Source organism: Solanum verrucosum, unplaced genomic scaffold (assembly GCF_900185275.1).
Source record: "Solanum verrucosum unplaced genomic scaffold, falcon-dt-bn FXZP01000013.1, whole genome shotgun sequence".
NCBI classification, from domain to species: Eukaryota; Viridiplantae; Streptophyta; class Magnoliopsida; order Solanales; family Solanaceae; genus Solanum; species Solanum verrucosum.
The window spans coordinates 1-24,728 of record NW_026020061.1 but is presented as its reverse complement, the minus strand read 5'-3'; the positions used below and the strand labels follow the sequence as shown (position 1 = coordinate 24,728).

The 24,728-nt window shown below is 30.1% G+C and overlaps 3 protein-coding genes across 3 annotated transcripts; all 3 read left to right on the top strand.

Annotated features, from left to right (window-relative positions):
• Window positions 1-268: 268 nt before the first annotated feature.
• LOC125823379 (GDSL esterase/lipase CPRD49-like) lies at window positions 269-6,996 on the top strand. The gene is made up of 7 exons (XM_049502762.1): window positions 269-443; window positions 1,400-1,603; window positions 3,085-3,162; window positions 3,818-3,955; window positions 4,535-4,611; window positions 5,070-5,198; window positions 6,841-6,996. The coding sequence occupies exons 1-7, from the start codon at window positions 381-383 to the stop codon at window positions 6,974-6,976; spliced, it is 825 nt and encodes a 274-aa protein (XP_049358719.1). The 5' UTR covers window positions 269-380; the 3' UTR covers window positions 6,977-6,996.
• Window positions 6,997-10,758: 3,762 nt separating this feature from the next.
• LOC125823381 (GDSL esterase/lipase CPRD49-like) lies at window positions 10,759-13,189 on the top strand. The gene is made up of 6 exons (XM_049502764.1): window positions 10,759-10,881; window positions 11,289-11,366; window positions 11,890-12,027; window positions 12,125-12,201; window positions 12,405-12,545; window positions 12,973-13,189. Exons 1-6 carry the CDS (start codon window positions 10,759-10,761, stop codon window positions 13,187-13,189), a joined length of 774 nt encoding a protein of 257 aa, XP_049358721.1.
• Window positions 13,190-15,447: 2,258 nt separating this feature from the next.
• Window positions 15,448-22,971, top strand: LOC125823382 (PHD finger protein ALFIN-LIKE 1-like). The gene is made up of 5 exons (XM_049502765.1): window positions 15,448-15,664; window positions 15,751-15,783; window positions 17,053-17,275; window positions 22,210-22,330; window positions 22,533-22,971. The coding sequence occupies exons 1-5, from the start codon at window positions 15,571-15,573 to the stop codon at window positions 22,782-22,784; spliced, it is 723 nt and encodes a 240-aa protein (XP_049358722.1). The 5' UTR covers window positions 15,448-15,570; the 3' UTR covers window positions 22,785-22,971.
• Window positions 22,972-24,728: the final 1,757 nt, after the last annotated feature.

Sequence of the window (24,728 nt, the reverse complement as noted above, 5' to 3'; positions counted from 1 at the left end):
AGTTTGAACTTCGTAAAGTATATTTGATCATAAAATTTTAAAATTAGTATCTTCAAAGATTTTAATAATAATGAAAAAAATATTTTCACTTTAAATTACTCACAAAGAGTCAAAAACAACTCTAATTTATATTAATAAACAAATAAAATTTTAATTTTCATCCATAAGGATTGTGATAAAGTGAAAAAGATTCTTTCGTCTTTAATCAAAAGTCTCGAGTTGACTCTATCTGGATACAGAATCGAATGTAAACCTTTTTTATTTTTTTGCTTTTCTTCTCCATTCGTTATATATCCAAGCACCACAAGGAGACGGTAAAGGGGAAATTAAAGAGGATTCTTCTTCATCATCTTCCATAGACGAGACCTCCAATAATCTCCATGGCTTTCGGGTTTTTCGCTACTTGTATGACTGCAATTTTGCGATTCAAAGCTTCGCTTGAGGTCAATTTCTCAATCATAATCTTACTTTCGTTTATAACAGCTAAATGAAATTTAAATATCAAATGTTAACGATACCTCACTATATATAGTATCCATATAATTTTCAGACATCATCATAATCATGATCAATTATACTCTGTTTTCAACTTGTCTGTCTAAATTAATATATGAAAAGTTAAAAGATATTTTTTTTAATAATTTTGAATTTTGAATTATTATAATTTATAATATTTTTTTAATTTTCTATATCTAAACTAAATTCATATTGAATATTAATTAATTTGAGGGATAATAAATTGGGATAATTACGTTAAAAGACCATTTGGTGATCAACTCTTCTTCGTCCTTCTTCTTCTGCTGTTGTTATTGTTGGTGTTGCAATTTCTTCGTCTTCTTCTTCTTTAAAATTCGACATAGCATAAACGTGTCGTGAACTTCTTTTCTGGAGAAGAAGTAATGACGGTATTAGGGGAATAGGCATTCGGTTAACTCAAATCTTTTCAAGCTAATTATATATCAAAAACTCGAAACATTAGTAGGATCTTATATCTAAAATTTGTGACTCTTTAGAGGTCATTTTGAGTTGATAGAGATTGAATAGTTAGAATATACTTCATGTATAGTCTGAGTATACTTCATATATTATCAATGTATACTTCATATATATTAAGGTTTTTAAGTGTATCATAATTAGTGTATAACTCAGGTATAGATAAGTTATATTATATAGTCAGTATATATTTTTTATGACTTCTGACAAGCTATATTGTTTGATTGACGTATACTTTCTGTGACTTTTTGTCTAGATTACTATTTGAAAAGTTAAAAGATATTTTCTTTAATAAATTTGAATTATAAATTATTATGTGTGTATTTTTAAATATATAAAAAATTCTATATCTGAATTCATATTGAATTTTACTTAGTCTGAGGGATAAATTTTTTGTTGTTTGTAGGAATCCATCATTATAAATAAAGTAAGTATGTGGAACTGTTTAGGACATCAAAAAGGAAAATCTATTGTTAAGAGAAAAGATGGAACAAAAAATATTATAGGACCAAATCGTCCAATTTTCGTGTTATTTGGATCATCAATAGTGCAATTAAGTTGCGACTTACATGGTTGGGGTGCAAGCCTCACAAACCTTTACTCTCGCAAGGTAATTTCTTGATCAACTTTCGTATAGCACATTAGTATATGTGTTAATTACTCGAAATAACGAATGATAATATTGGACGAATATATTTCATATCTCACTCTTCTTTCTCTTTCTCTTTCTCTCATCCCTTTTTTCCTTTGTAAATGTGTTTCTCAATTTCACGTATTTGGTGTATTTGTGCATATCAATTCTATCTCTAGTGTATCAGGTATTAAATATCTAATGTATTCAATATTAGTTTTATGTATCTAGTATAAAAAATGCATTGATATATTCAGTGTATCTGTGCATAGTTACAAATTTATTTCAAGAGGACACCGATGCAGCTAGTGTATCAGAGATGTATTTGTGTATAAATACATCTATCTAGTACTCCCTCCATTCAGAGGCAAATGCAAAATAAAGCTTGAGGCTTCTTAATTTTAGGACAGAAGAAAAACATATTGTAAAACATGTTTCCTTTAATTAAAAAAAAAGGACAAAGGTTTGAACCCACAACACTAATATGAAAGACATTTCTACCACCCCTTCCTTACCACAGAGCTATAAATTTTGTTGGGGTTCACAAGTTAATATATACATATATATATATATATTATTTTTATTTTTTTTCTAATACAAATACAGGGTCTACGGAAAAGCTAGTGGGTTCGTCCGAACCCACGAACCTCCACCTAGCTCCGCCTCTACCTCCATTTCAAAATAATTGAATTGTTGAGACATTTTTCATATTTCAGATTAACTTAATTGTCAATCTTTAAGATTATTTTTAAAATATTCTTCCATTTTTACCCTTCATTTGAATTTTCTATGTGATGAGTTCAAGAAACTTTAGTTGCTTTGAATTATTTTCTATGTGATGAATTCAAGACATTTTTGAATTATTTAGTACTGAAATTGGTTATTATGATTAATGTTTAGACGATATTCTAAAGATTAATTTGACAATACTTAATAAGGGTAAAAATGAAAAACAATGTTTAATTTATGTCCTAATCTTGTTTTCTTAAAGGGTGTGAAACACCCAACAATTCAATTATATTGAAATGAAGAGAGTATCAAACAATCTCTATATTGTTCTAACAGTCTTCTTACAATATAAATGACTTTTGTAATAGATGGTCCGACATGAATCCAAATTGATATTTGGAAGATAAACATATCCCTCCAAATTCTCATCTCGACCATCCTCTTTCAAATTTTTTATAGTATCACTTAGTGTAAACCTAAATTTGCAATGACAAAATCAGAATTCAGACAATAAATTCATTTTTTGCGTTTCTTATCCACACTTTACTCATAAATTATAATAATATGTTTTATGCTCAAATAAATATCATGACATATTTAAAATGACAGAACTTGACTTTATTGAGATTTGGCAAGAACAACATTTTAGTAAATTAAATGAAAATATTTTTTTGTAGTATAAGTTTAGGTGACCTTGTGTGTTATTTGAGAGACCTTCGATAACTACACAGGCCGATATTTTCTTGCGTGGATATAATGGTTGGAACTCAAGGATGGCTCTTAATGTTTACAAGCAAATTTTCCCTAAGGTAAATAATATTGCTTCATGGATATTTTATTTTCAATGATTTAAAAATTATCTTAGCTCTTGATAAAAAAAATTTTATTTTCTTTTTTGCTTAATTACTAAACACGAGAAAATAAGTAAGAAGTCAACATGTTTTTTCAGAAAACATTTTTTAGGAAAATATTTTCAATGAAAAATATTCTCCTTCATACCAAACAACACATTAAAATTGAATATCTGATAAACATTTTTAATATTGGTGAATTTTAAGTGATGTTGATTAATTTTATTTTATTTTGCTCTAATTTATATATATATAAATTTATTTGCGTGATAGTAAATTGTCTCATTCTTTTTTCTCGAAAACCTAATTTGAGGGAGCTCATTTAGATGTCCACAGTTGAAGTATTTTTCTTCATTGATATTCGATTTTTATTACTCAAAGTAGTTACAAAATTTACACAAATATCACCGATATTTAAAGTAATAAAGCTATAACTAAAGGATATGAATCTAAAACAAAAAAGACGTAGCTTAAGTGGGTCCCACAATTTTAAAAAAGGAAACTTTTTTTATTCTCCTAAAAATATCCTTCTTGAAACACACATCGATGAAATGTTTGATTTTGCCTCATCTCTCTTTTATATAATAAGAGAACTTGTTTAATTCACATGTAGGATGCAAAAATTCATCCTTCTCTTGTCATATTTTATTTTGGTGGAAATGATTCAGCAGATCCTAAATTTCCTTTAGGCCCAAATGTCCCTCTTGACGAATATGTTGAAAATATGAGGAAGATTGCACTCCATATAAAGGTATGTACTAACCCTTGAAGTTTAATCTTTTTATCGAATATTTATATCAAATTATTTTTCTATCGAATATTTATATCAAATTATTTTATTAATATAAGTAAGTATTTTAATAAGCCAAGTATGCTTAGTAATTCACAATGAATTATACTTCAAGGAGAGGTGAGTATGCTTTTTTTTTAAAAACGAAACTACATATCATGCTTTATTAGTTATTAGTTCAACGAAAAAGTGTTAAAATATCTTTAAATTATGTAAAATTAATAAAAACGTTATACATTAATAGTTTTGTTAAAAAATATCCTTATCGTTAATAGTTTGGTTAAAAAATACCACTATTATTACTTAACTAGGCTAAACATGTGTGCACTTTTCCTAATAAATATAGTTTTTTTTCTTTTTAAACACATTCTTTTTCCAATAAAATTATTATTTTTAAACAACCTTCTCTTAGTTTCTCTTCTTTTATAAAAAATCTCTTTTAATTAAAATAAAATAAAAAAGTTAGAAATAATTTTTGCCCCAATTGTCGTACAATTTACTTTGCTTTTTTGTGCAACATTTTGATGCATACACTTGCAGTGCCTTTCGGAAAAGACTCGTCTAATTATGCTAAGCGCTCCGGCAGTGAACGAGAAACAACTTGTTGAATATTACGGGTAATTATCGAAGTATTAATAACACCCTCGAACTCGATGCGAATTTCAGTTTTATCCATGAACTATTGACTAACTGAACTTAGATAACCATTGATCCTGTATCATGAGTAAAATACACCTTTAAATTCTCAGCAAGTTTTGGGGTGTTTTCAACACAACTTTTCTCGATTTTTTATTAAGAGCCTCATGCTCCTACAAGCGTTTGAGACCACTTATTATGTCATGTTGCAGTTTAGATAGTAGTGTTTTTAACGCTGTCAATAGTTTGGAGACGAAATTAATAATTTGCGTCAAGTTTAGGGGTGTTTTCAATACTTTTCTTTTTTCGACTGTTTTAAAAAGATACTTCTTTATATTTTTAACAAATCTTTAATTTCAACTTTAAACGTGACATATTTTTTTGATACATTCTACATATGTTTAGTATTATTTAAAAGTATGCATCTTTTTTTGATTAGGGATAATCGAGGTAGAACAAATGAGAGAGGTAAAATATACTCAGAAGCTGGTATTAAATTAGGCCAACAATTAGGCGTGCCGGTTATCAATCTTTGGTCAGCCCTTTACGAACGCCCTAATGTCTTCAGGTAATTCAAATTTAATATTACTTCTACACTTTCATTTTAGCGTTATTATAAATGTTGTATAGTATATTATTAGAGAGGCGGAGCTAAGGTTAGGAGTTAGGGGGTTCTAAATCAATTTTATTTGGGGGTTTACATGTTAATAAACATATATTTAATTAATTTTATAATATAAATATCGGGTCTAACAAAAAAGCTAGTGGGTTCGTCCGAACCCATGAACCCCCACCTAGCTCCACCTCTGAATATATATATAATTCATGTATAATATCTGTATAATCAATGCATATTTATGTATTTCGATCGAAAAAAATACATTCTGAAAACTTGGTCAAATGGCTGATAACATGTGATGATCGGGCTGAGGGCTACAACCTTGAGTTATCAAAGTCTTTTTAACTTGACCTGGTCTGATCGCACTATAAGATTGGCACTTCAAAATGCAAAGCTCATGTTATTTACCCTTTCACCTATTATATATTAAATTTTTATTTATTAAGAGAAGTACATGTAATTAATTACCTAATAAGTGACATGATTGTAGGTATAAGGTTTTTTTGTAGAGTTTTTGGCCAAAAACATCCTTGTACTATACCTTTAACTTAAACTACATCCTTATTATATTTTTGTAAGCAAAAAACATCCTTTACATTTCTCAAAGTTAACAACTCTCATCCTTTCAATGCTCCACTGTTAAGAAACTAGCGGGAGCTTCAAAATCATATGCAAAAAACGTGACTTTCACATGTCTAAAGAAAACACGAAAAGAAAATTTAAAAGATAAAAAAAAGTTTAAGAAATGCAGGATATATGTGCTCCTCCCAAGTCCCAACCCAAAGATGAAGAGGATTCCACTTACTAAACAAAATTCAGATTTTTAATAAAACGTGTTATCATCTATTGAAATAAATCATAAAAGTTTCATGCAATTTAAAAAAACGAAATTTAGATTAATTAGATACCGTGAAATTGATAATCTTTTTAGTGATTTTTAGGTGGACATTCGTTTTGTTCGATTTTGAAAATTTTGGTTCAATTTTTTCAATTTGAAAAAATCAAAACCAAATCAAAATTCATTCCGTTTGATTCATTTTTCTGAAATTTGATTCGATATTATTTCGTTGGAAATTTTTATGTTGGGTTCTTGAATATGCATGTGATAATTATATTTTCTGAGAAGGATATGTGATAATTACATTTAGTTCCAATGTAATAAATATCTAAAGTCAAAAAGAAATTGGAAAAAGAATATTTTTAAATATAAAACAAAATAATATTTTTTTGTGAGACATCATTAATATCAAATTAATTATATGATGATTTGAAAAATAAACAAACAGCTATACATGCGAATAACTTTCTGCCATGCTATATTTCTTTCACTTTGAGTTTTTTTTTTTTCCTTTTTGATTATGTGGTTGTGAAATTACGTGAGTTTTCTGTTAGATTTTAAGCTGTTAGTAACAGAAGGATGAAACCTGCCAATTTTGTGAAACTTTAAGGATGTTATTTGTTTACATGAATACTTTAAGGATGTACATTAGGTTTTGAGGATAGTATAGGGATGTTTTTGGCCAAAAACTCTTTTTTTGTACTACAAAGAATTTGTGAATAAATGGTGGGGGTTTGAATTTTGTTTGTGTAGGGATGGAATGCATTTAACAAAAGAAGGAAGTGAGATTGTGTTCAATAAACTCAAGGATGTAATATCAATGGCAGAGTGGGAGCCAAGCCTAGATTGGAACAAAATGCCTAATGAGTTTGCCAATATAAATGGGTGAAGGAGAGGATAAAAAGGGGCATTTCGGTGCACTAAAGCTTTTGCTATATTAATACAGGGTCCAGAGAAGCGTCCGATCACAAGAACCTATTATATGTAGTCTTACTTTGCATAAATAATAAAACGAAAACTTACATAAATACACTATATTAAGAAAATATTTATCATTTATAGCAATAACATTTTTTTAAGACTTAAGTACTAGATCAATTTCCCATTTTCATGTTTAGTGTGCAAAAGATCAATACCATTAAATGTTCCTAGGAAGGTTTTGCCTTATATTGGGAAGGGGTTTGCTTTCTTGTACAATGTTTTTGAGTGTGCTATATAACATAGTGTATTATGTGAGTTTATAAATATTCAAATGAAATAATGATTGTAATCAAACTTAAAAACAAACAATTACCAAAGTAATATTATGATTAATAGTATTTTGTTTTGATTTTCTTCATTTTAGTTTTTTTTTTTTATATTGCTTTGAATTATTTTTTTCTTGAGTTGAGGGTGTATTGAAAACAACCTCTCTACCTCTGGAGCAGTGCCGTGGTGAGGTCTGCATACATTCTACCTTCCTCACACTCCACTTTGTAAAATTACATTAAATATATTGTTATTGTTCGTTGAAAATGGGGTTTAATTCATTTTGCGGTTAGGTACATATTGTTTTGTTTAATGTAAGTTTTATATAGAGAAACTATTTTATATATAAAAGATCTGAACATAAATGATCTTTGACTTTTTAAAAGAGAAATAAATACATAAATTCAAACTATAAATGTTTACGTTGAATTTTTTCTCATATGTTAGTTGGAGAAGTGAGACTATCATTATGACTAATTAATTGAAATATATGTCCAGCATAATTTTTATGGGTAGAAAAATTATTTTCGAAAGATCTTTAATTCAATTCAAATAAGCTTGAAATGATTATTCATTTTATATTTATTCTTACAAAAGTTATTAAACTAATTTGTATAAATTTAAAATGACTAAATTTATGGCTAGTTATATTTTACTAATAAAATAAGTGTGACTAGAAAATATTCCCTTCTCAAGTTTAAATGAGATTAGACCCGTCCCTTTCTTATTTTTTCTTTTTCTACCCCAATGTAATTTTTCAAAAAACCTTGAGAAGAATATTTAAATTATAATTTTATATCACATATTCAAACAGACCATTATATATATTAGAACAAGCTTGAGATATTGATGCAATTATATGTTCTTAATTCTTATCCATCCATCATATGTAACAATAATTTATCCAGTTCTCATTTTCCATATGTTATATTTTTTTGGTTTAGAAAACTACAATCTTCTCAAAAAGCACTCCTCCTCATGATGCCATAATATAATAAATGGGCACATGGCAAGGTGTATTAAGTAATGACCAACATATTTAATTTTAAACTTCTAGAGATTGATGTGGAGATTGACTAAAATTTAATCTTTAGTATATAATAATAATAATAATATATAATAAGTTGGTAACCAAATGTGAACTAATACCAAAAACATGACGATGCACAACATATTATTTTATTGGTATGAATATATGGAGGAAGAAATTAATTAATCTCGTCTCTTGTAGGGATGGAGCTAGATGTTTCTAGGATTTTAAATCGCGATTTTAATTTTTTAAAATATAAAATTTGATTATAAGTTTATATCATGTACTCATATTTGGAATGAAGAAATTGTTTGTATTGTATGGATTATAATGATTATATTAAAGGATAATTAGCTAGTTGTAACTATTGTTGAATAGTGGATTTTTGAAAATTATGTTTATTTGAAAGTTTGTAATCGCAAATATTTATTCATACAAGGAATTTGGACATCTGAGATTTATCAATTTGGCACCTTATAGTTATCAGATACTCCCTCCGTTCCATTTTATATGTCAACTTTATACTTTGCACTTGCATTAGAAATGATGTAACTTTACCCTTCTACCCTTATTTAATTTTTTTGGAACTCAAGTTTTCAATCAATGAATATGAATTAATTTATTTTGATTAATTAATTTAACCAATGAACATGAATCATTTACTTAACTTTTCTAAGTTGATCAAATGTATGTTTTCAATGCTAATAACTCACAAGGGTAAAAAAGGAACAATATGCTAATTTATGCATTGATTTTATAAAATGATAAGTATTATGAACCAACTATTTATAGACAGAAATGACATATAAAATGAGACGGAGGGAGTATTTTGTTTATGAACTATGATTTGCTCATTTGAATCTTATAATTTAAAATTAAAATATATCAAAATATTTTTTAATCTTGTAATTTTAAACACTCGTCTGGAAAATTAGAATTAAAAATTATAAAAATATATATATTTTTTTAAAACATACAAAAAAAAAAAGTTACTAATAAGAGTAATATTTTTTTTCAAAAGCACTCCTCCTCATGGCCAGCTGTATTAATTAATTAACAGCATATTAAATTCAAACTTCTTGAGATTGCTGTTAAGACTGACAAAATTATTAATAAGTAAAAAATAGAATATTTTGAATATAACTATGGGTCTAATATTTATTTGTGATGTTATCTTTTAAGTCGTGTCTTCAGTCAAATAAATTTCAATTTATTTAAAATAAGTCACATTAATATAATTGTATGATAAATCATCTAATTAAGTGTAAAGTGAGATTCAAATAAGTCTATTTTTTATCGTAAATTTTTTATATATTTTTAAATATTTTAAATTTTCAATTATTGTGACTTATAATACTTTTTACGTAGTTTACAAATGTATAAATTTCATTTAAATTTTTTTGAGGATTCTTGAGCAAATTCTTGGTCAAACATAAACTCTTTGACTCTCGAAAAATGAAATGTGCACATAAATTGGGACGGATGGAGTATTAACATTGTAAATAGCTAAAATTTAATATATATATATATGTGTGTGTGTGTGTGTGTGTGTGTGTGTGTGTGTGTGTGATAGTAAATCATTGTTGGTAATAAATTATTGGGAAAAACCTTTTGGCCAGAAATTTGGCCAGAATTTGGCCAGAAAATTTAAAAAAATATGTTATCTTACCTTTTAAAACATTTTTACCCTTTTAACTTTAATACATTTTAATTAAAAAATGGAAAACAAATCAGTTTAACTTTAAATAAAAAGAATACTATATACTTTTTTAATTTTCTAGCCATTTAGCATTACCCATTTATCTAAAATAAGTTATTATGTATTTGTATGATAGTAAATTATCACATTAAGTGCAAATTGAATACCTAGAAATATTAATAACATTGAAATTTTAAGTGGTGTTGATTCTTATAATAATTTAAGTTATGTATATAAATTTATTTGTATAATTGTAAATCATCTCATTTAGTATAATATAAATATCTCCAAATATTATTACAACAACAACGATGATGAATTCGGTAATTCCAGAAGTCTGAAGAGGATATAATATACACAAACTTTACCACTATCTCTTTGAGATAACCTACAAATATTATTAATATTGTAAAATTTAAGTAGAGTGTTAACTAAAACAATTTTAAATATTTATGGAGAATAAATTATATATAAATATTTGTGTCGTAGTAAATCATTTCCAGTGTGGAGCCAAAAACACGAAGATGCACAATATAATATTTTATTGGTATGCATATATGGAGTAAGAAATTAATAAATCTCCTCTTTTGTAGGCATTATTATCCATTATAAATACAAGTGTTATGCAAATGTTTGTAGCATCAAAAACACAAAAATTGTTACTTATAAGAAAAAAAAACACACACAAAACAAAATGAGTGAGCCAAAGGTAGGACCAAATCGTCCATTGTTCGTTCTATTTGGTTCATCAATTGTGCAGCTAAGTTATTATTTTGATGGCTGGGGTGCTGCCCTCACAGGATTCTATGCTCGTAAGGTATTATTATCGTGTGAAAAACAAATTTAAAATTTAAATTTTATAAATCTTCTTCTCTGACATTTTCCCTTTATTTCAAAGTTGAAACTATTATGAAACTATTACAAGTTGAATATTTACTACAAAGGATCATTTGGTAGCATGTATTAAATAAAATAATGTTTGTATTAATTTTAGCGTAATGTTTGATTGCAAATTTAAGTAATTCTTGCACAATGAATATCGATATTACTTATACATCTTATCTAGTACTATTCAAAAATTAACGTCATCCATTGACTTGTAAATGAAATACATGTTGAGATGATATTTATGACTGCTTACAAATTGAATAAAAGAAATTAATCTTTTTAGAGCTTGCTATTACTCCATTATGCCATAAGATTGATAAATATATTATATTATAGGCCGATATATTTGTTCGTGGATATGGTGGTTGGACCTCAAGAAATGCTCTTCAAGTTTTGAGCAAAGTCTTTCCACAGGTACTTAACTTAATTTTGGAATATTGCATGTATGTTTCATTGTTTTTCTATTGAAAAATATCTCGTTATTTTCATAGAGTTTTGATTTAATCAGTGAAAAAAGAAGAAATGTTCATTGACTATTTTTAATATTTCAAAGGAAATTTGCTTTTCACCGTAAAAATTTTCAGGGAACCGGTTATTCGATGAAAATGAGATGGAAAAGGTTGTCTTATAATACACTTTAATTTCTCATTAATTCGTGGTAAATAAATCTTTATTTATAATTGTTATTTACTAAAGGGGGTTCTCAATTATGAAGATCTAATCCGAGATCTCTGATTCAAATGTGGATTTATATACATCATGCATCCCACTACATCCCTCGGTGATAGATAAAAATTAAAACAAGTATTTTCATTAGAACTAAACAAATAGTTTAGACTTTATTTGTTAGTCGATTTATAATTTATTATGATATTTGTTTTTCTTCAACTTTTATTTTATTTTATGTGAAATTCTAATTTGGTTTATTCACATGCAGAAAGATAAAATTCAGCCTTCTCTAGTTATACTTTATTTTGGTGGAAATGATTCAACAGATCCTGATATTCCTAATAGCCCTAATGTCCCTATTGATGAATATGTTGAAAATATGAGAAAAATTATACTTCATATCAAGGTAAAAAAACACAACATTTTAAGTTTAAATCATTATTTGTAAGCTAATTAATGTGATGTCAACTTAATTATTTGTTTTTTCTAACAAAAATTTGCAGGGCCTTTCACAAACCACTCGTGTAATTATGCTAACCGCTCCTGCAGTGAACGAGAAACAAATTATTGACTTTTATGGGTAATTAACCTCGATATTTTTTCGTTCATTTTTATTTGTTTATTATTTCAAAAATAGATTTTTACTTTTACTCGTCACTTTTAACATATCAAGAAAAGACAATTATTTTAAATAGGTCAATAACCTGCTTATTTATTAACTCAATCTATTTTGACATGCTGAGTTTTAACTCAACCCGCTCATTCGACGCTCATTGTTTTCAGGAGTAATCTAGGTAGAACTAATGAGAGAGGTCGCATATACTCAGAAGCTGGTATCAAATTGGCCCAAGAATTAGGGTTGAAGTATATTGATTTTTGGTCAGCCCTCCAGGAACCTTCTGATTGGATGGATACAGTCTTCTGGTAATGATTATTCTGCTATACACTTTATGAGTCCCAAAATAAGTGTCACTTTGGTGAAGTTACTAGGAAGTTTAAAAGTACATAAAAGAATTAAGTGTTTTGACCAAACTTTTATGAGAATATATAAGTGATTTTTAGTAGCAGCAGAAATTGTGTTTTAGAAGTTGGAAATATAGAATACTTTTCGAACCTTGATCAAGCACAAACAAACAAAAGTTTTTCGCGGATTTATTAGTCAAATATAAATTGCTAGTCTTTAAAAAAGAATTCAAAAAATACTTTTCAAAATAAACAGATTTTGAAAGCTTGATCAAACGGCCTATAACACACTATCACATGTGTTTCCTAAAATACTTACTTTTTAACAATCAATTTACAATAATTTTTATGAATAAATGGTTGGGTTTTTGAATTTATTTTTGTGTAGGGATGGATTGCATTTAACAAAAGAAGGAAGTGCTATTGTGTTTCATAAAATCGCAGAGGTAATCCAAGAGGCAGAGTGGGAGCCAACCCTAGATTGGGAGAAAATGCCTGATGAGTTCGATGGGAATCAGCCTCATAGTTTGTACCATGAGAAGATGATGGAGGGTATTAATAGAATGATGGGGATTCCTGCTTCACGTCAAGTTAAATCAGAGTAGCTTAATTATGTTACATCTTTTTCGGAAATACATGATAGTTTATGTACCAAACTATCCAATAAAATAAAAATATGCAAGAATAATTAGAGTAAGTATTAGTCAATTTCCCATTTTAATTTTTTTTTTGATGTGTCCAAATAAACTCTTTTGCAAAAGAGTACCAATAAATGTTCCTAGGAAGGTTTTGCCATTTTCTAGGAATTAGGGTTTAATTTGCTTTGTTGTAGAATGTTTCTATGTGTGCTATATATGTAACAATGTATTATGGAAATATTTGAATGGAATAGTGATTATGATATTGGTCCATCGTTCATTGAAAATAGTGTTCCAATTCATTTTGTGGTTCATTACATATATATATTTTTTATTTAGTGACAAAATTTTTAAAGATTTTTATTTTATTTTATACATAAGAGAAGATCTATGAGTTTTTTTTTCTTCAAAAATTCAAAATGTAAATGGTTATGTTGAATCATTTTCTCCGCATGTTAGAAAGAGAAGTGAGACTATCATTGATAAAAATTGACAGTCAAAAATACATCTAAATTATTCATTTTTTTTAGTTTCATACCTAAATTATCACTTATTAGTTTGAGAAACACATCTCAGTGGTGTGTGTAATTCACTCTCTTTTATTTGAAAAAACCTTGACACATAAAATTTCACATGGATAAAATATTCCATCTTGACAAAAATTAAATAATAAACTTTTAATGTTAATTCAAAATTAAAGATTAAAGTATTACTATCCCTAGAAAAGATAATTTTATTAAAAATAAAATTTAAATTATTTTTCTTACCCCACTCCACCACTCCTCCCCCCCCCCCCCCAACAACTCATACTTCACTCCCCCCTCCCCCCAAAAATTGATATTATTTTCAAAAAAATAAAAATTCTACACTACCCTATTTAACTCTCCACTCCTAATTTATTTATTTTATTTACGTTTTTCTCGTTCATGTGGAGTGTGATTGACAATTTTTTTAAAATAAAAGAAATAGTGTATTACACACACCATGATGAGAGTGTTATTAAAGAGAGAAGTGTGTTTCTCCAACTAATAAGTGATAATTTAGGTATGAAACTCACACTATCAATAGTTTAGGTATGAAACTAAAAAAAAATAGTTTAAGTGTGTTTTTGATACTTATTTCATAAAAATCAACTACTTTCTTTGATGAAAGTATAATTCAAAAACAAATGACAAATGAATGATATGTATGAGCTATTTCTTGAAATGATTATTCAACAACTATATACCTCATATAATTTTGAAAGTGAAATTTGAAAATGGTGGTGTGTATACAGATCTTATTTAGATTCCTATTTTAGGAAGATAGTACATCCGATTCAAGTAAGCATGAAATAATTGATGAAAAATCCTTTACTACATATTTTGTTCAATAATATTTTTTTTCATAATTTAACTTAGTGGATCTCAAAGACAATGCAATATCATAATAAAAATGTAACTCCTAAGATATTAATTAGATTAAGATAAATTTTTTTTTTGAAGATTTAGCTAAATTCGTTTGTCTATATTTCAAGTCTAAGCAAGAAAATATAATATGTAATTTTGATGGGGGTATAGGGAGCACTATCCCTCCAATGGACCCTATTCATCGCGAATTCGAAAAAGTCTAATTTATGAGTGTCAGACAAATGAAAAATAAAAATAAAAAGAATAATAAAGGAGCATATTAGTAATATTGGTGTTTTGCTTTGAATATATGAATAATTGAATATAAATTTCACAAAAGACGTAACAAGAAATGAGAAATTAACATTATAGAATATAAGAAAAAATCTTTAAAGAAAGAAAACATAAACATACACAAAATGGCTTCTACACAAAGTTCATAAATGAGATTTGAAGAATAATGCCTTCTTTTATAAAAAGACTTTAAAATAAAAAAGGAATCGAAAGACTAACAAGGTATTTGAATTGACTTAATAGTTGATCAGTCTATTTTTAAGTTAATTTTTGACTTCTCGTATTTGACAAAGTTAAAAATAGCTTAAAAATAAGTTTAACATGACTTTTTTAAAAAGTTAAAAATAAAAAATAGGTCAGTCTTTCCTACTTTATATGTTTTTTTTAAGTTAGTCCAAACATGCTCCTAAAAAGAAAATAGAAGGATAAATATAATTTTTTAATTAATTTTTAACTTTTAAATATTAAAATTAAAATAATAATAATTTTAGAAAAATAATATATATATCAATTTTGTTTTCGGACCAAAATAGTCCTTTTCACCACACGCCCTCAATTCAATGTTGTTCTTTTTTTCTAGTTCAATAGGTTTATAAAAATTGAGATCAATTTTCCTCTTTTGTTGTTAGCGATAATTTCAGTTTGATTTTATTTATTTGGAGGAATATGGCTTCAATTTCTTCTAGTCCGAGGACTGTAGAAGAGATCTTCAAAGATTACAGTGCTCGCCGTGCTGGGATACTTCGTGCTTTAACTAATGGTAACTTCTTCATATATATGCATGTTTTTGCCTGCAATTTTTTTGTTTTTTTTTAATGGATGTGAAATTGTTTTGTGTTTTTTCAGATGTGGAAGAGTTTTCTAATATGTGTGATCCAGGTAATTTTCAATTCTATTGATTTTGTGTTGCTTTATAGATCGAATTTAAATTTGTGGCTTGGGATTGCAGTAAAAAGAACTGATTTGCTAAGTCAATGAGAAAATTAGTTATGTTAGTTTTTACTGCTCAATTTGCAGTTTGAAATATTTGAGGTTTAGTAGTAATTGAGGTCGAGAATTAGGGCAGAAGTAGGGAGTGACAAATTAGGGCTTGCAAAATATGTACTAATTTTTTTGTTTGATATGGTTTGTATAGCTATAAAAAAGAAGTTTTTTTTTAAAAAAAATAAATCAGTGATGTTTGTTAAATAAACAAAGAAATTAAAGTTTACTAATAGTTAGGTATGTGTGGAAGGTTGGCTATTGTGGGTATAAAGTGAGGTAAAGGTAAACCAAGAAAGTTTTGGTGAGGTGATTAGATAAGACATGATGACATGATCCTAGAGAGGAAGATATGTAAGTCGAGGATTAGTGTTGAAGGTTAGTAGGTAGTCAAGCGTTGTCTAGTTCCCATATCAATATATGTTCTTTCTTTGGTTTAGATATCATTTTATTTGTTGTTGCTACTTGTTCCCTTCTTAATTGTTTTAAGCATGACTTCTTCGCTATTGTATTTGCTTTACATACTTGATTTTTGATATGCTTACTTTAGTCGAGGGCTTACCGGGAACAACCTCTCTACCTTCACGAGGCTGCGTACACATCACCCTCTCCAGACCTCCACTTGTGGGATTACATTGAGATGTTGTTGTTGTTGTACTCACAGTTATGTAGGTAGGGTTATGACTCATTTTGACCCAACCATCTCTACCCAACTTATTCTTGGGCAGGTCGGGTAGTGACCCATTTATTGATTTAGACCTTTTTACCCCAAAGTTCTGCCAAACCACCATTTTCTACCTCTACTGCTGGTCAATGATCTTTAGATTTTCTCAGGAATTGTCTGCATTAATTTACTAGGGATGAAGTAGTGCTTAAAGAACAAATTTCTCTTAAAAAGATGCCATCTTTTTGACAAGTATTTACTAGGGATGAAGTGGTGCTTAAAGAACAAATTTCTCTTAAAAAGATGCCATCTTTTTGACAAGTATTTGTTGCAACTCTTTTTAACAAGAGAAGTTGATCTTTGTGGAGTATCTTTTACTGAACCTGCTGTGACTTCTTCAGTTTTCTCTAAATCGTTTTCCTTTTAAAAGTATGCTGTGGTTCTAAGTTTGTCTCGCGGCAACTTTTCTCTCTGTTTTAAACTCATTGACATCTCTTTTGTAGAAAAGGAAAATTTGTGTCTGTATGGACATCCGAACGAAACATGGGAAGTCAACCTTCCAGCTGACGAAGTTCCACCTGAACTCCCAGAGCCAGCTCTTGGGATAAATTTTGCAAGGGATGGGATGAATCGTATAGATTGGCTTTCATTGGTTGCTGTGCACAGTGATTGTTGGTTGCTTGCTGTGGCCTTTTTTTTTGGAGCTCGTCTTAACAGAAATGAAAGGTACTCTTTTATTTTTACAAAATTGGGATAAATTAATATAATCAGATGTGAAAAGAACTCTAAAAATGTAGGTTCTTTTTCCACCATTTTCCAGTGTAGTTGTGCATATACCTCAAAAATTCCTACTCTCTGATATATCTTACTGATGGCACATGATATTATTTGTTGGAGCTTTTAAAATAGTTAATATATAATTTATTTATTTTTATGACAAGGGGAACCTGCAGCCGCTACTCTTTGTGTGCGGACAGGGTAAAACCTCCGCTCCTATGCAATAGCTCGCAAACCACACAGGAGAGGTAACCCGCACTAGGCAAGCCCGGTGTGACGAGCTCGACCCATAAGGCAAACCCCTTGCTTTTGCTGGCAAGGGGTTTCGAACTTGAGACCTCCAACATGCAAGTCCCAAGCCCAAACCACTGGGCCACCCCTTCGGGGTAGTTAATTGATAATTATATATTGTTATGGTTATAACTCCCCTTCACATACTATTCTTGCTATTCTTTTGGTGTCTTACATGGAAAGTAGACAATTGTTCGATCTTGATGTTGCTAACGGGATAAAATTGAATATTTTAGTGGTTGAGGAAGGTATTAGCAGGAAAGTGTCACAAGTTGCCATTATAAATGTTAGAATATGATTTATACAATCCTATTAGAATAGGAATAGGTTTATACAATCCTATTAGAATAGGAATAGGAATAGAAATAGAAATAGGAATACTAAATAGTATCCTACTTGGTAAAGGATTGTATTCTAGGGTCTATAAATAGGGTCTCAATGTAATAATGTAAACAACAACAATTCAATAATATTCTTTTCCTATATTTCTCACATGGTATCAGAGCCTCTACGAACTTGGTAGAGAATTAAAGAGCTTCCGCTGCCGGCGGGTCGCACCCATATATGCTGCCTGTCTAGCCAATGATTATGTTTGTAAAAGTTGGGTCACCATGCATCATTCTAGTGACTACTTTCTTATATCTAATTTGTGTAGCACCGTGCCATCATTCTGATGACTACTTTTTCATATCTAGTTTGTGTAGCACTGTGCCATCATTCCAGTGACTCCTTTTTCATATATAATTTGTGTAGTACCGTGCCATCCTTCCGGTGACTACCTTTTTTTGCATATCTGATTTACGTAGCACCGTGCATCTCTCCGGACTACTTTTCATATTTAATTTGTGTAGTACCATGGATTTTTCCGAACTATTTCACATATCTGAGTAGCATAGCATCATGTGTCTTTTCAGTGACTCCTCAGATTTGATTTGCATAGTTCCATTCGTCTTTCCGGTGACTCCTTAAATCTGATTTGCATAGGATTGTGCCATCATTCCAACCCTACCCGTATAATTTTTCTTTTTCAGTAGGGTCGTGCCATCATTCCGACCCTACCCATATTATTTTTCTTTTTCAGTAGGTGCCATCATTCCGACCCTACCCAAATTATTTCTCTTTTTCAATGGGGTCGTTCCATCAATTCGAACTATCCTATATAATTTCTATTTTCTAGTTGGGTCGTGACATCATTCCGACCCTAGCCATATAATTTTATTTCTTAGATTGTGACCACTTTTACCCATCAAATCTAATACTCCGGCATATGAGCATATTTCGGGTAGTTTTTCGGTGACTTGTTTAATATCGACTGTCTATTGATTCCAACATGAACCATGTACTTTATACTAGATTTTGAGCACTTACAATGTTCGCTGCATTGTGAAGAAGTCTATATGGAGCAACCACCTAATTTTGTTGCTCTGGGGGAGTTTAGTAGCCTTGTATGTTGATTACGTAAGTCACTCTATGGTCTGAAACAGTCTTTGCAAGCTTGGTTTGGGAAGTTCCAACACTGTAATTTTATCATTCTGTGTTTTATCGGCATTATGCATCAAATTCAGTATTTCATGAGAAGATCAAGCACATTGAAATTTATTGTCAATTTTGTGAAGTCGAGTGATCAACTCGCAGATGTCTTACCAAGCCCCTCATCGGTCCTCGTGTTAATTACATTTGTAACAAGCTAGGCACATGAATTGTATGCACTAGCTTGAGGGGGAGTGTTAGAATATGAATAGGTTTATACAATCCTATTAGAATAGGAATAGGTTTATACAATCCTATAAGAATAGGAATAGGTTTATACAATCCTATTAGAATAGGAATAGGAATAGAAATAGAAATAGGAATACTAAATAGTATCCTACTTGGTAAAGGATTGTATTCTAGGGTCTATAAATAGGGTCTCAATGTAATAATGTAAACAACAACAATTCAATAATATTCTTTTCCTATATTTCTCACAATAAACATGGATGACAGACTAGCCCGATTTCTTTTGGTTATCTTGTTTCCTATTTTTCTTCTATTATACTATATTTAAAGGGAAATTGGTATTGTAATGTTGATGATTTTCTCTTTTGCTTAGAATTCATAAGAAAGTCTCCTTACATGACATTCTTTCTTTTTGTCCTGCCATTGTTCTAGACTTCATGGGAAATCGTAACTGCAACTTGGTGCAAGGAATTTATATCATCTTATATAATAGGCATTATGGAAAATGATTGACCTTTATGCTTGTAACTGATGTTCTTAGTACTCCCTCTGTCTCAATTCAAGTGTTACTTTCTTTTTTTGGCCTGCCCAAAAAGAGTGTCTCTTTCTATATTTAGGAAGTTCTTCAATTCCAACATTCAACATAGCAAGTTTATGACCACAAGATTAAAAGGACTAGACACATCTTTAATTTAAGACCACAAGATTCAAAAGTATTCCTTTGTATTCTTATATTTCGTGCCCAGTCAAACTAAGACACTTAAATTGGGACGGAGAGAGTATGCCTTTGAAACAAGGACTGAGAGTTATGTTTAACATCAACTTCATACATGTAAGAGAACTAATAGGACACGGTTTTCATTAATCCGTACGTTCTGGAGCACTGTCTAAATTCTTCCTATGTTATGGGTTCATGTTGCATGGGAGTCATTACATATCTGGTGGCGCATAAACTGGGTTTTCTATGAGTAAACTCTGTTGGAAAAGGAACATCTATTCCCTTTTTTAAGTGTAGATGGAAATGTTGAAGTGCAAAAATTTGAGAAATCATTAAGTTGCAAGAGTGCTCTGTCAGATGATTGTTCTTTCTAAATGTGTTCGCTTGGAGATATTTCTTATTGGGTGGAATGGATGCTTTCAATTGATCGTGTATATTGTCTTGTTTTCCCAACAGTGGTTCGCAACAGTTTGCTAGAAGATTGTACTTCACTAAGACTACCCCTCAACAATTAGGATTTAGGATTACATGTATCTCATGCTTGTACCGCTTACTTTTATCTATAACTCTCGTTCTTTTGCATGAACACAAAGTTGGCAAAACATTTTCGTGATCTTTAATGAACATAACATTTTTTTATATCCCTCACACCGTCTATGAAAATAAATCAGATTGTTCATTGATTCTAGTTGTGATTAGAGTTGTTAAAAGTCATTATAACTATCATATATAGGTTTTCATGAATTATCTACCCTCAAGGAGACTAATCCCTGTTATGGAGATGGTGTCTGCTACAACTTCTAATTTTAATTTGCTATGTGTACTCACCAACAACTTACTCTTTCATTTATGAAACACTGATAGTTGCATCTTGTTACAGAGTGGATGTTGTGAATATCACGAATTAGAGTAGAAGGTTAGCAGGCGTAGGTTGTTGTCTTGCCTTGCTTTTGTTATCTATCGTCATATGTTGTGTATTGTGTTTTAATTATCACACTATTTTGCTGCTGGTATAGTTTCTTTCCTGTAGGTTCTGCACTGCTTTTCGTATTAACTGTTATACTTTCTTTGTTGTTTTCCTCCTCTTTTACTTGGGTTTGGTGCACTTGAGCCGAGGGTCTTTCGGAAACACTCTACCTCCATGAGGTAGTGATAAGGTCTGCGTACACTTCTACCCTCCCTAGACCCCACTTAGTGGGATTTCACTGGGTATGTTGTTGTTGTTATGTTTCAATCGAAACATTGTTTACCGTCTTCACGAAGAAAATTTTAAATTGCTCTATCCTTGTTGTGCTTTAGTATTTATCCACCTTTTTTGATGCGGCTTGGCTAGTTTGGCTCTTTATGTATGTGCTAATTAAATATTCCAAATTTTCAATTGGTTGTGGTGGATGTCTGGAGACTTGGAGTAGGAAAGTGAATCAACATATAGTCTCACTCTGTTGTCCATGTGGATCCATAAACAAGTGATTTGACAGTGTTCATTTCTGCTCCTGGTTAAACTTCATTAGACATGTGTTGATCTCCACTTTATGGTGTAATTTTTCTGCAAAATTTATATATATTCTTACGCCCCCCCCCCCAGTTTGCACTTGTACAATCTTCCTCAATCGATAGCACAATTTTCTTTGTGAGTGACTACTTTCTTGTCTATCAAATTTTTCTTACTTTTTATTTGTATCCAATGAGTCTGTTTAGATTAAATTTAGTACTATCTTTCATTTTATGTGAATTCTTTCCAAAAAGAATGACACTTTTCTTTACTTGCAAGCAATTTAACTTTAAACTAATTATTACTCTTGATGGCATGCTTTTATAGCCGCAAAAATGTTGTGGTATGTTTAAACCCACATGTTCTAAAGTTACCAAGTTTCACAAAAAAAAAAAACACATGTTCTAAAAATCTTTGTTCTTTTCTAAAGTCCCATGTCCTGTCGAACAATGTCAAATAAAATGAAGCGGATGTAGTAGTAATCAAGTGAATTTCTACTAGCTATACAAAAAGGGAAGGGGGTGCATTTGATTGGTCTGCATACAGTCTACCCTCCCCAGGCCCCACTTTGGGATTTCAATGGGTTTGTTTGTTTGTTGTTGTTGTATAAAGAAAAAATACGGAAGAGATTATCCTAACTTTCCTCTGTTGGTTCCTGCTCAGGAAGCGTCTGCACAGCTTGATCAACGATTTGCCCACTGTTTTTGAAGTCATAGCAGAAAGAAAGCCCATACAAGACAAGCCTAGTGCAGATAATGGGAGCAAATCCCGTGGTAGTATGCAGGTATGAAAAAACATCCTTCAACAATATCTTCTCGTTGTTGTTCCTGAGTTGGTAGGTTCCATTTGGTATCATCAGGTTGTTGATGTTTGGTAATTAAGTCCATTGTGCTTCGATCTAATGGAGATTCAGATTTTCTGTGTGTCCTGATCTAATATTATCTTTTTTCTTTGGATACGAAATAACTGCTCTCACATTTCTGCAGAGGACAAGTGACGTTCAGGCTAAAAGCACTGCAAAGCTGGCAGATGAAAGTTGCGACGAGGATGAAGAAGAACATGGTGAAACACTATGCGGATGTTGTGATGGGAATTACAATGCTGATGAATTTTGGATTGGTTGTGATATCTGCGAGAGATGGTTCCATGGTAAGTGCGTGAAGATAACACCTGCTAAAGCTGAGGGTATAAAGCAGTATAAATGCCCTGCATGTAACTTGAAGCGGCACAGACCATAGTTGTCTCATGAATTAGAGAGAGGGGTCATATGCTTTGGCAACTAACAAAATAGATAGTACAGCATTATGTAATGGGAATCCTAATGGTAACGACTTCGCCATGACCCTTGGGAAGGAACGAAATTTGGCTTCTTCCCTTAATCCATTTTCGGATATATATAGGAAGTTTGTTAAATTTTTCGTGATCGATTTTTATGGTTTGAGTTGGTTAACAGACGGTTATACTATAGCCTTGTTAGCTTGTTGATTGCCATTGATTTTAAATTTCTTCACCAAAATGGTGTAAACTGTAAAGTAGAAAGCAAAACATCAAGTTCAGGAAGTTTGACAACCCTTTTAGCTTGGCTTAGTCTGTTTCTAAAATTGCCTATTATTTTCACAAAGAGCTTCTCATATATTCACTTTATAAGTTAACAGGTTTTGTTTAGGATGATTTGTCAGGTGTTCGTAGTATTTTGCCATGACTGTCTTCTTCTACGTTGTTTATATCTATTTTACTTTGGACTGTTTTTTCCCCATGAGCCGAGAGTAATGAAAACAACCTCTCTATTTCTAAGACATTAGTAAAGTCTGTGTACATTCACATTCTACCCTCCCCTGATCCTATTTTGAGGGATTACATACATTCGGATGTGTTGTATCTTTTTGTGTATAAAGTTCGCGTAGACAAGATAGTAATGCCAAGTTAATGCTTGGCTATGCCAACTTCAGACATACGAGTTTGAAGTTAGGGAGGCCAACTTCAAACATTACCCTGCAAATTTCAACTTTAGTCTCATAGATCTGAATTTGATTCGAAAATATATTTAATGTATGAATTTGATTCGAAAATGTCTCTAACATTAAATGCTTTGTAATTTTAGGTCATTCTTTAAATAAATCCGGCAAATGCACCATCCTTTATTTAATACATCAATTAAGAGATGTAGGCCATAAAAAGTTCAATTAAATGCAACAATTTAACATATAGCCAACCACATGGGGAAACAATAGGTCTACTGGATTAATATTATTTGCCAACTGCCACTCTGTTTGCCATTTGCTAAGGCTAAATTTTAGTTAGGCAAATGGAAGGGGCTATTTGGGAGGCCGAGGTTGATATGCAGATCAGATATCTTTACTTTTCGATTGTTTGAATACTTTTTTTTATTTAACATTCGAGGACAAAAGTTCTTTTAGTGTGACATTACTCTCTTCGTTTCACATTAGTTGTCAGTTGATCATTTTTCTTTTTCATACGCATTTTTTTTTCTTGATTTAGTAAGGTGAACAATTAATATGAGTCATGAGACAACTATTTTTAGTAAGATAATTAACTATTATAAGACGAAGGAAATAGTAATTACTATGACGTGTATTTTTATAAATAAGGACGGGAAAAAATAATCAATTTATTTTTCCAAAACTCTTTTATGAAAATGTAGTTAGAGGATTCAATCATGTTTTTTTTTTCAAAGAAGTATTTAATTAATCATTTACTCTGACCCCATTAAAATTAAAAGCGTATCCTGTAGGTACAAATGAGGAAATAAAATCTTTTGAAGTGTACCAACCAAGACTCTTTGACTGTATTGAATATGAAGTTACTCATCTTATCTGACTATTTGTATTGAATGCTCAGTTACGTAATTACTTCGTCCCTAATTACTTGTCCACTTTTGATTTAACACACATATTAAAAAAATATAATTGATATAGTAAATTTGTTATTTTATTTCTATTAATTATAAAGTGGATGAATTGAAAATTAAGATTTTCAAGAAGTTCTATCTTTTTCAAAATTAATTAATTGAGGGTATAATAGGTAAAAAAAATTGTCATTTCTTAATTTGTCAAAATGGACAATTAAAAAAAAATTGGTCAAGTAATTAAGGGTAGGGGGAGTAATAAGCAGACAAATAGGCCCTATGTAATTGTTTTTTTTCAAAAGTATGAACACATAGT

Bases quoted from the DNA above. Each gene is read 5' to 3' on its own strand.
- LOC125823379 (XM_049502762.1), top strand. From the start codon at position 381: ATGGCTTTCGGGTTTTTCGCTACTTGTATGACTGCAATTTTGCGATTC. The intron at 3,163-3,817 runs GTAAATAATATT...ATTCACATGTAG, and splicing joins ACAAGCAAATTTTCCCTAAG to GATGCAAAAATTCATCCTTC. The intron at 3,956-4,534 runs GTATGTACTAAC...ATACACTTGCAG, and splicing joins AGATTGCACTCCATATAAAG to TGCCTTTCGGAAAAGACTCG.
- LOC125823382 (XM_049502765.1), top strand. From the start codon at position 15,571: ATGGCTTCAATTTCTTCTAGTCCGAGGACTGTAGAAGAGATCTTCAAA. The intron at 15,784-17,052 runs GTAATTTTCAAT...TCTCTTTTGTAG, and splicing joins TTCTAATATGTGTGATCCAG to AAAAGGAAAATTTGTGTCTG. The intron at 17,276-22,209 runs GTACTCTTTTAT...GTTCCTGCTCAG, and splicing joins CGTCTTAACAGAAATGAAAG to GAAGCGTCTGCACAGCTTGA.
- LOC125823381 (XM_049502764.1), top strand. From the start codon at position 10,759: ATGAGTGAGCCAAAGGTAGGACCAAATCGTCCATTGTTCGTTCTATTT. The intron at 10,882-11,288 runs GTATTATTATCG...ATTATATTATAG, and splicing joins CAGGATTCTATGCTCGTAAG to GCCGATATATTTGTTCGTGG. The intron at 12,028-12,124 runs GTAAAAAAACAC...AAAAATTTGCAG, and splicing joins AAATTATACTTCATATCAAG to GGCCTTTCACAAACCACTCG.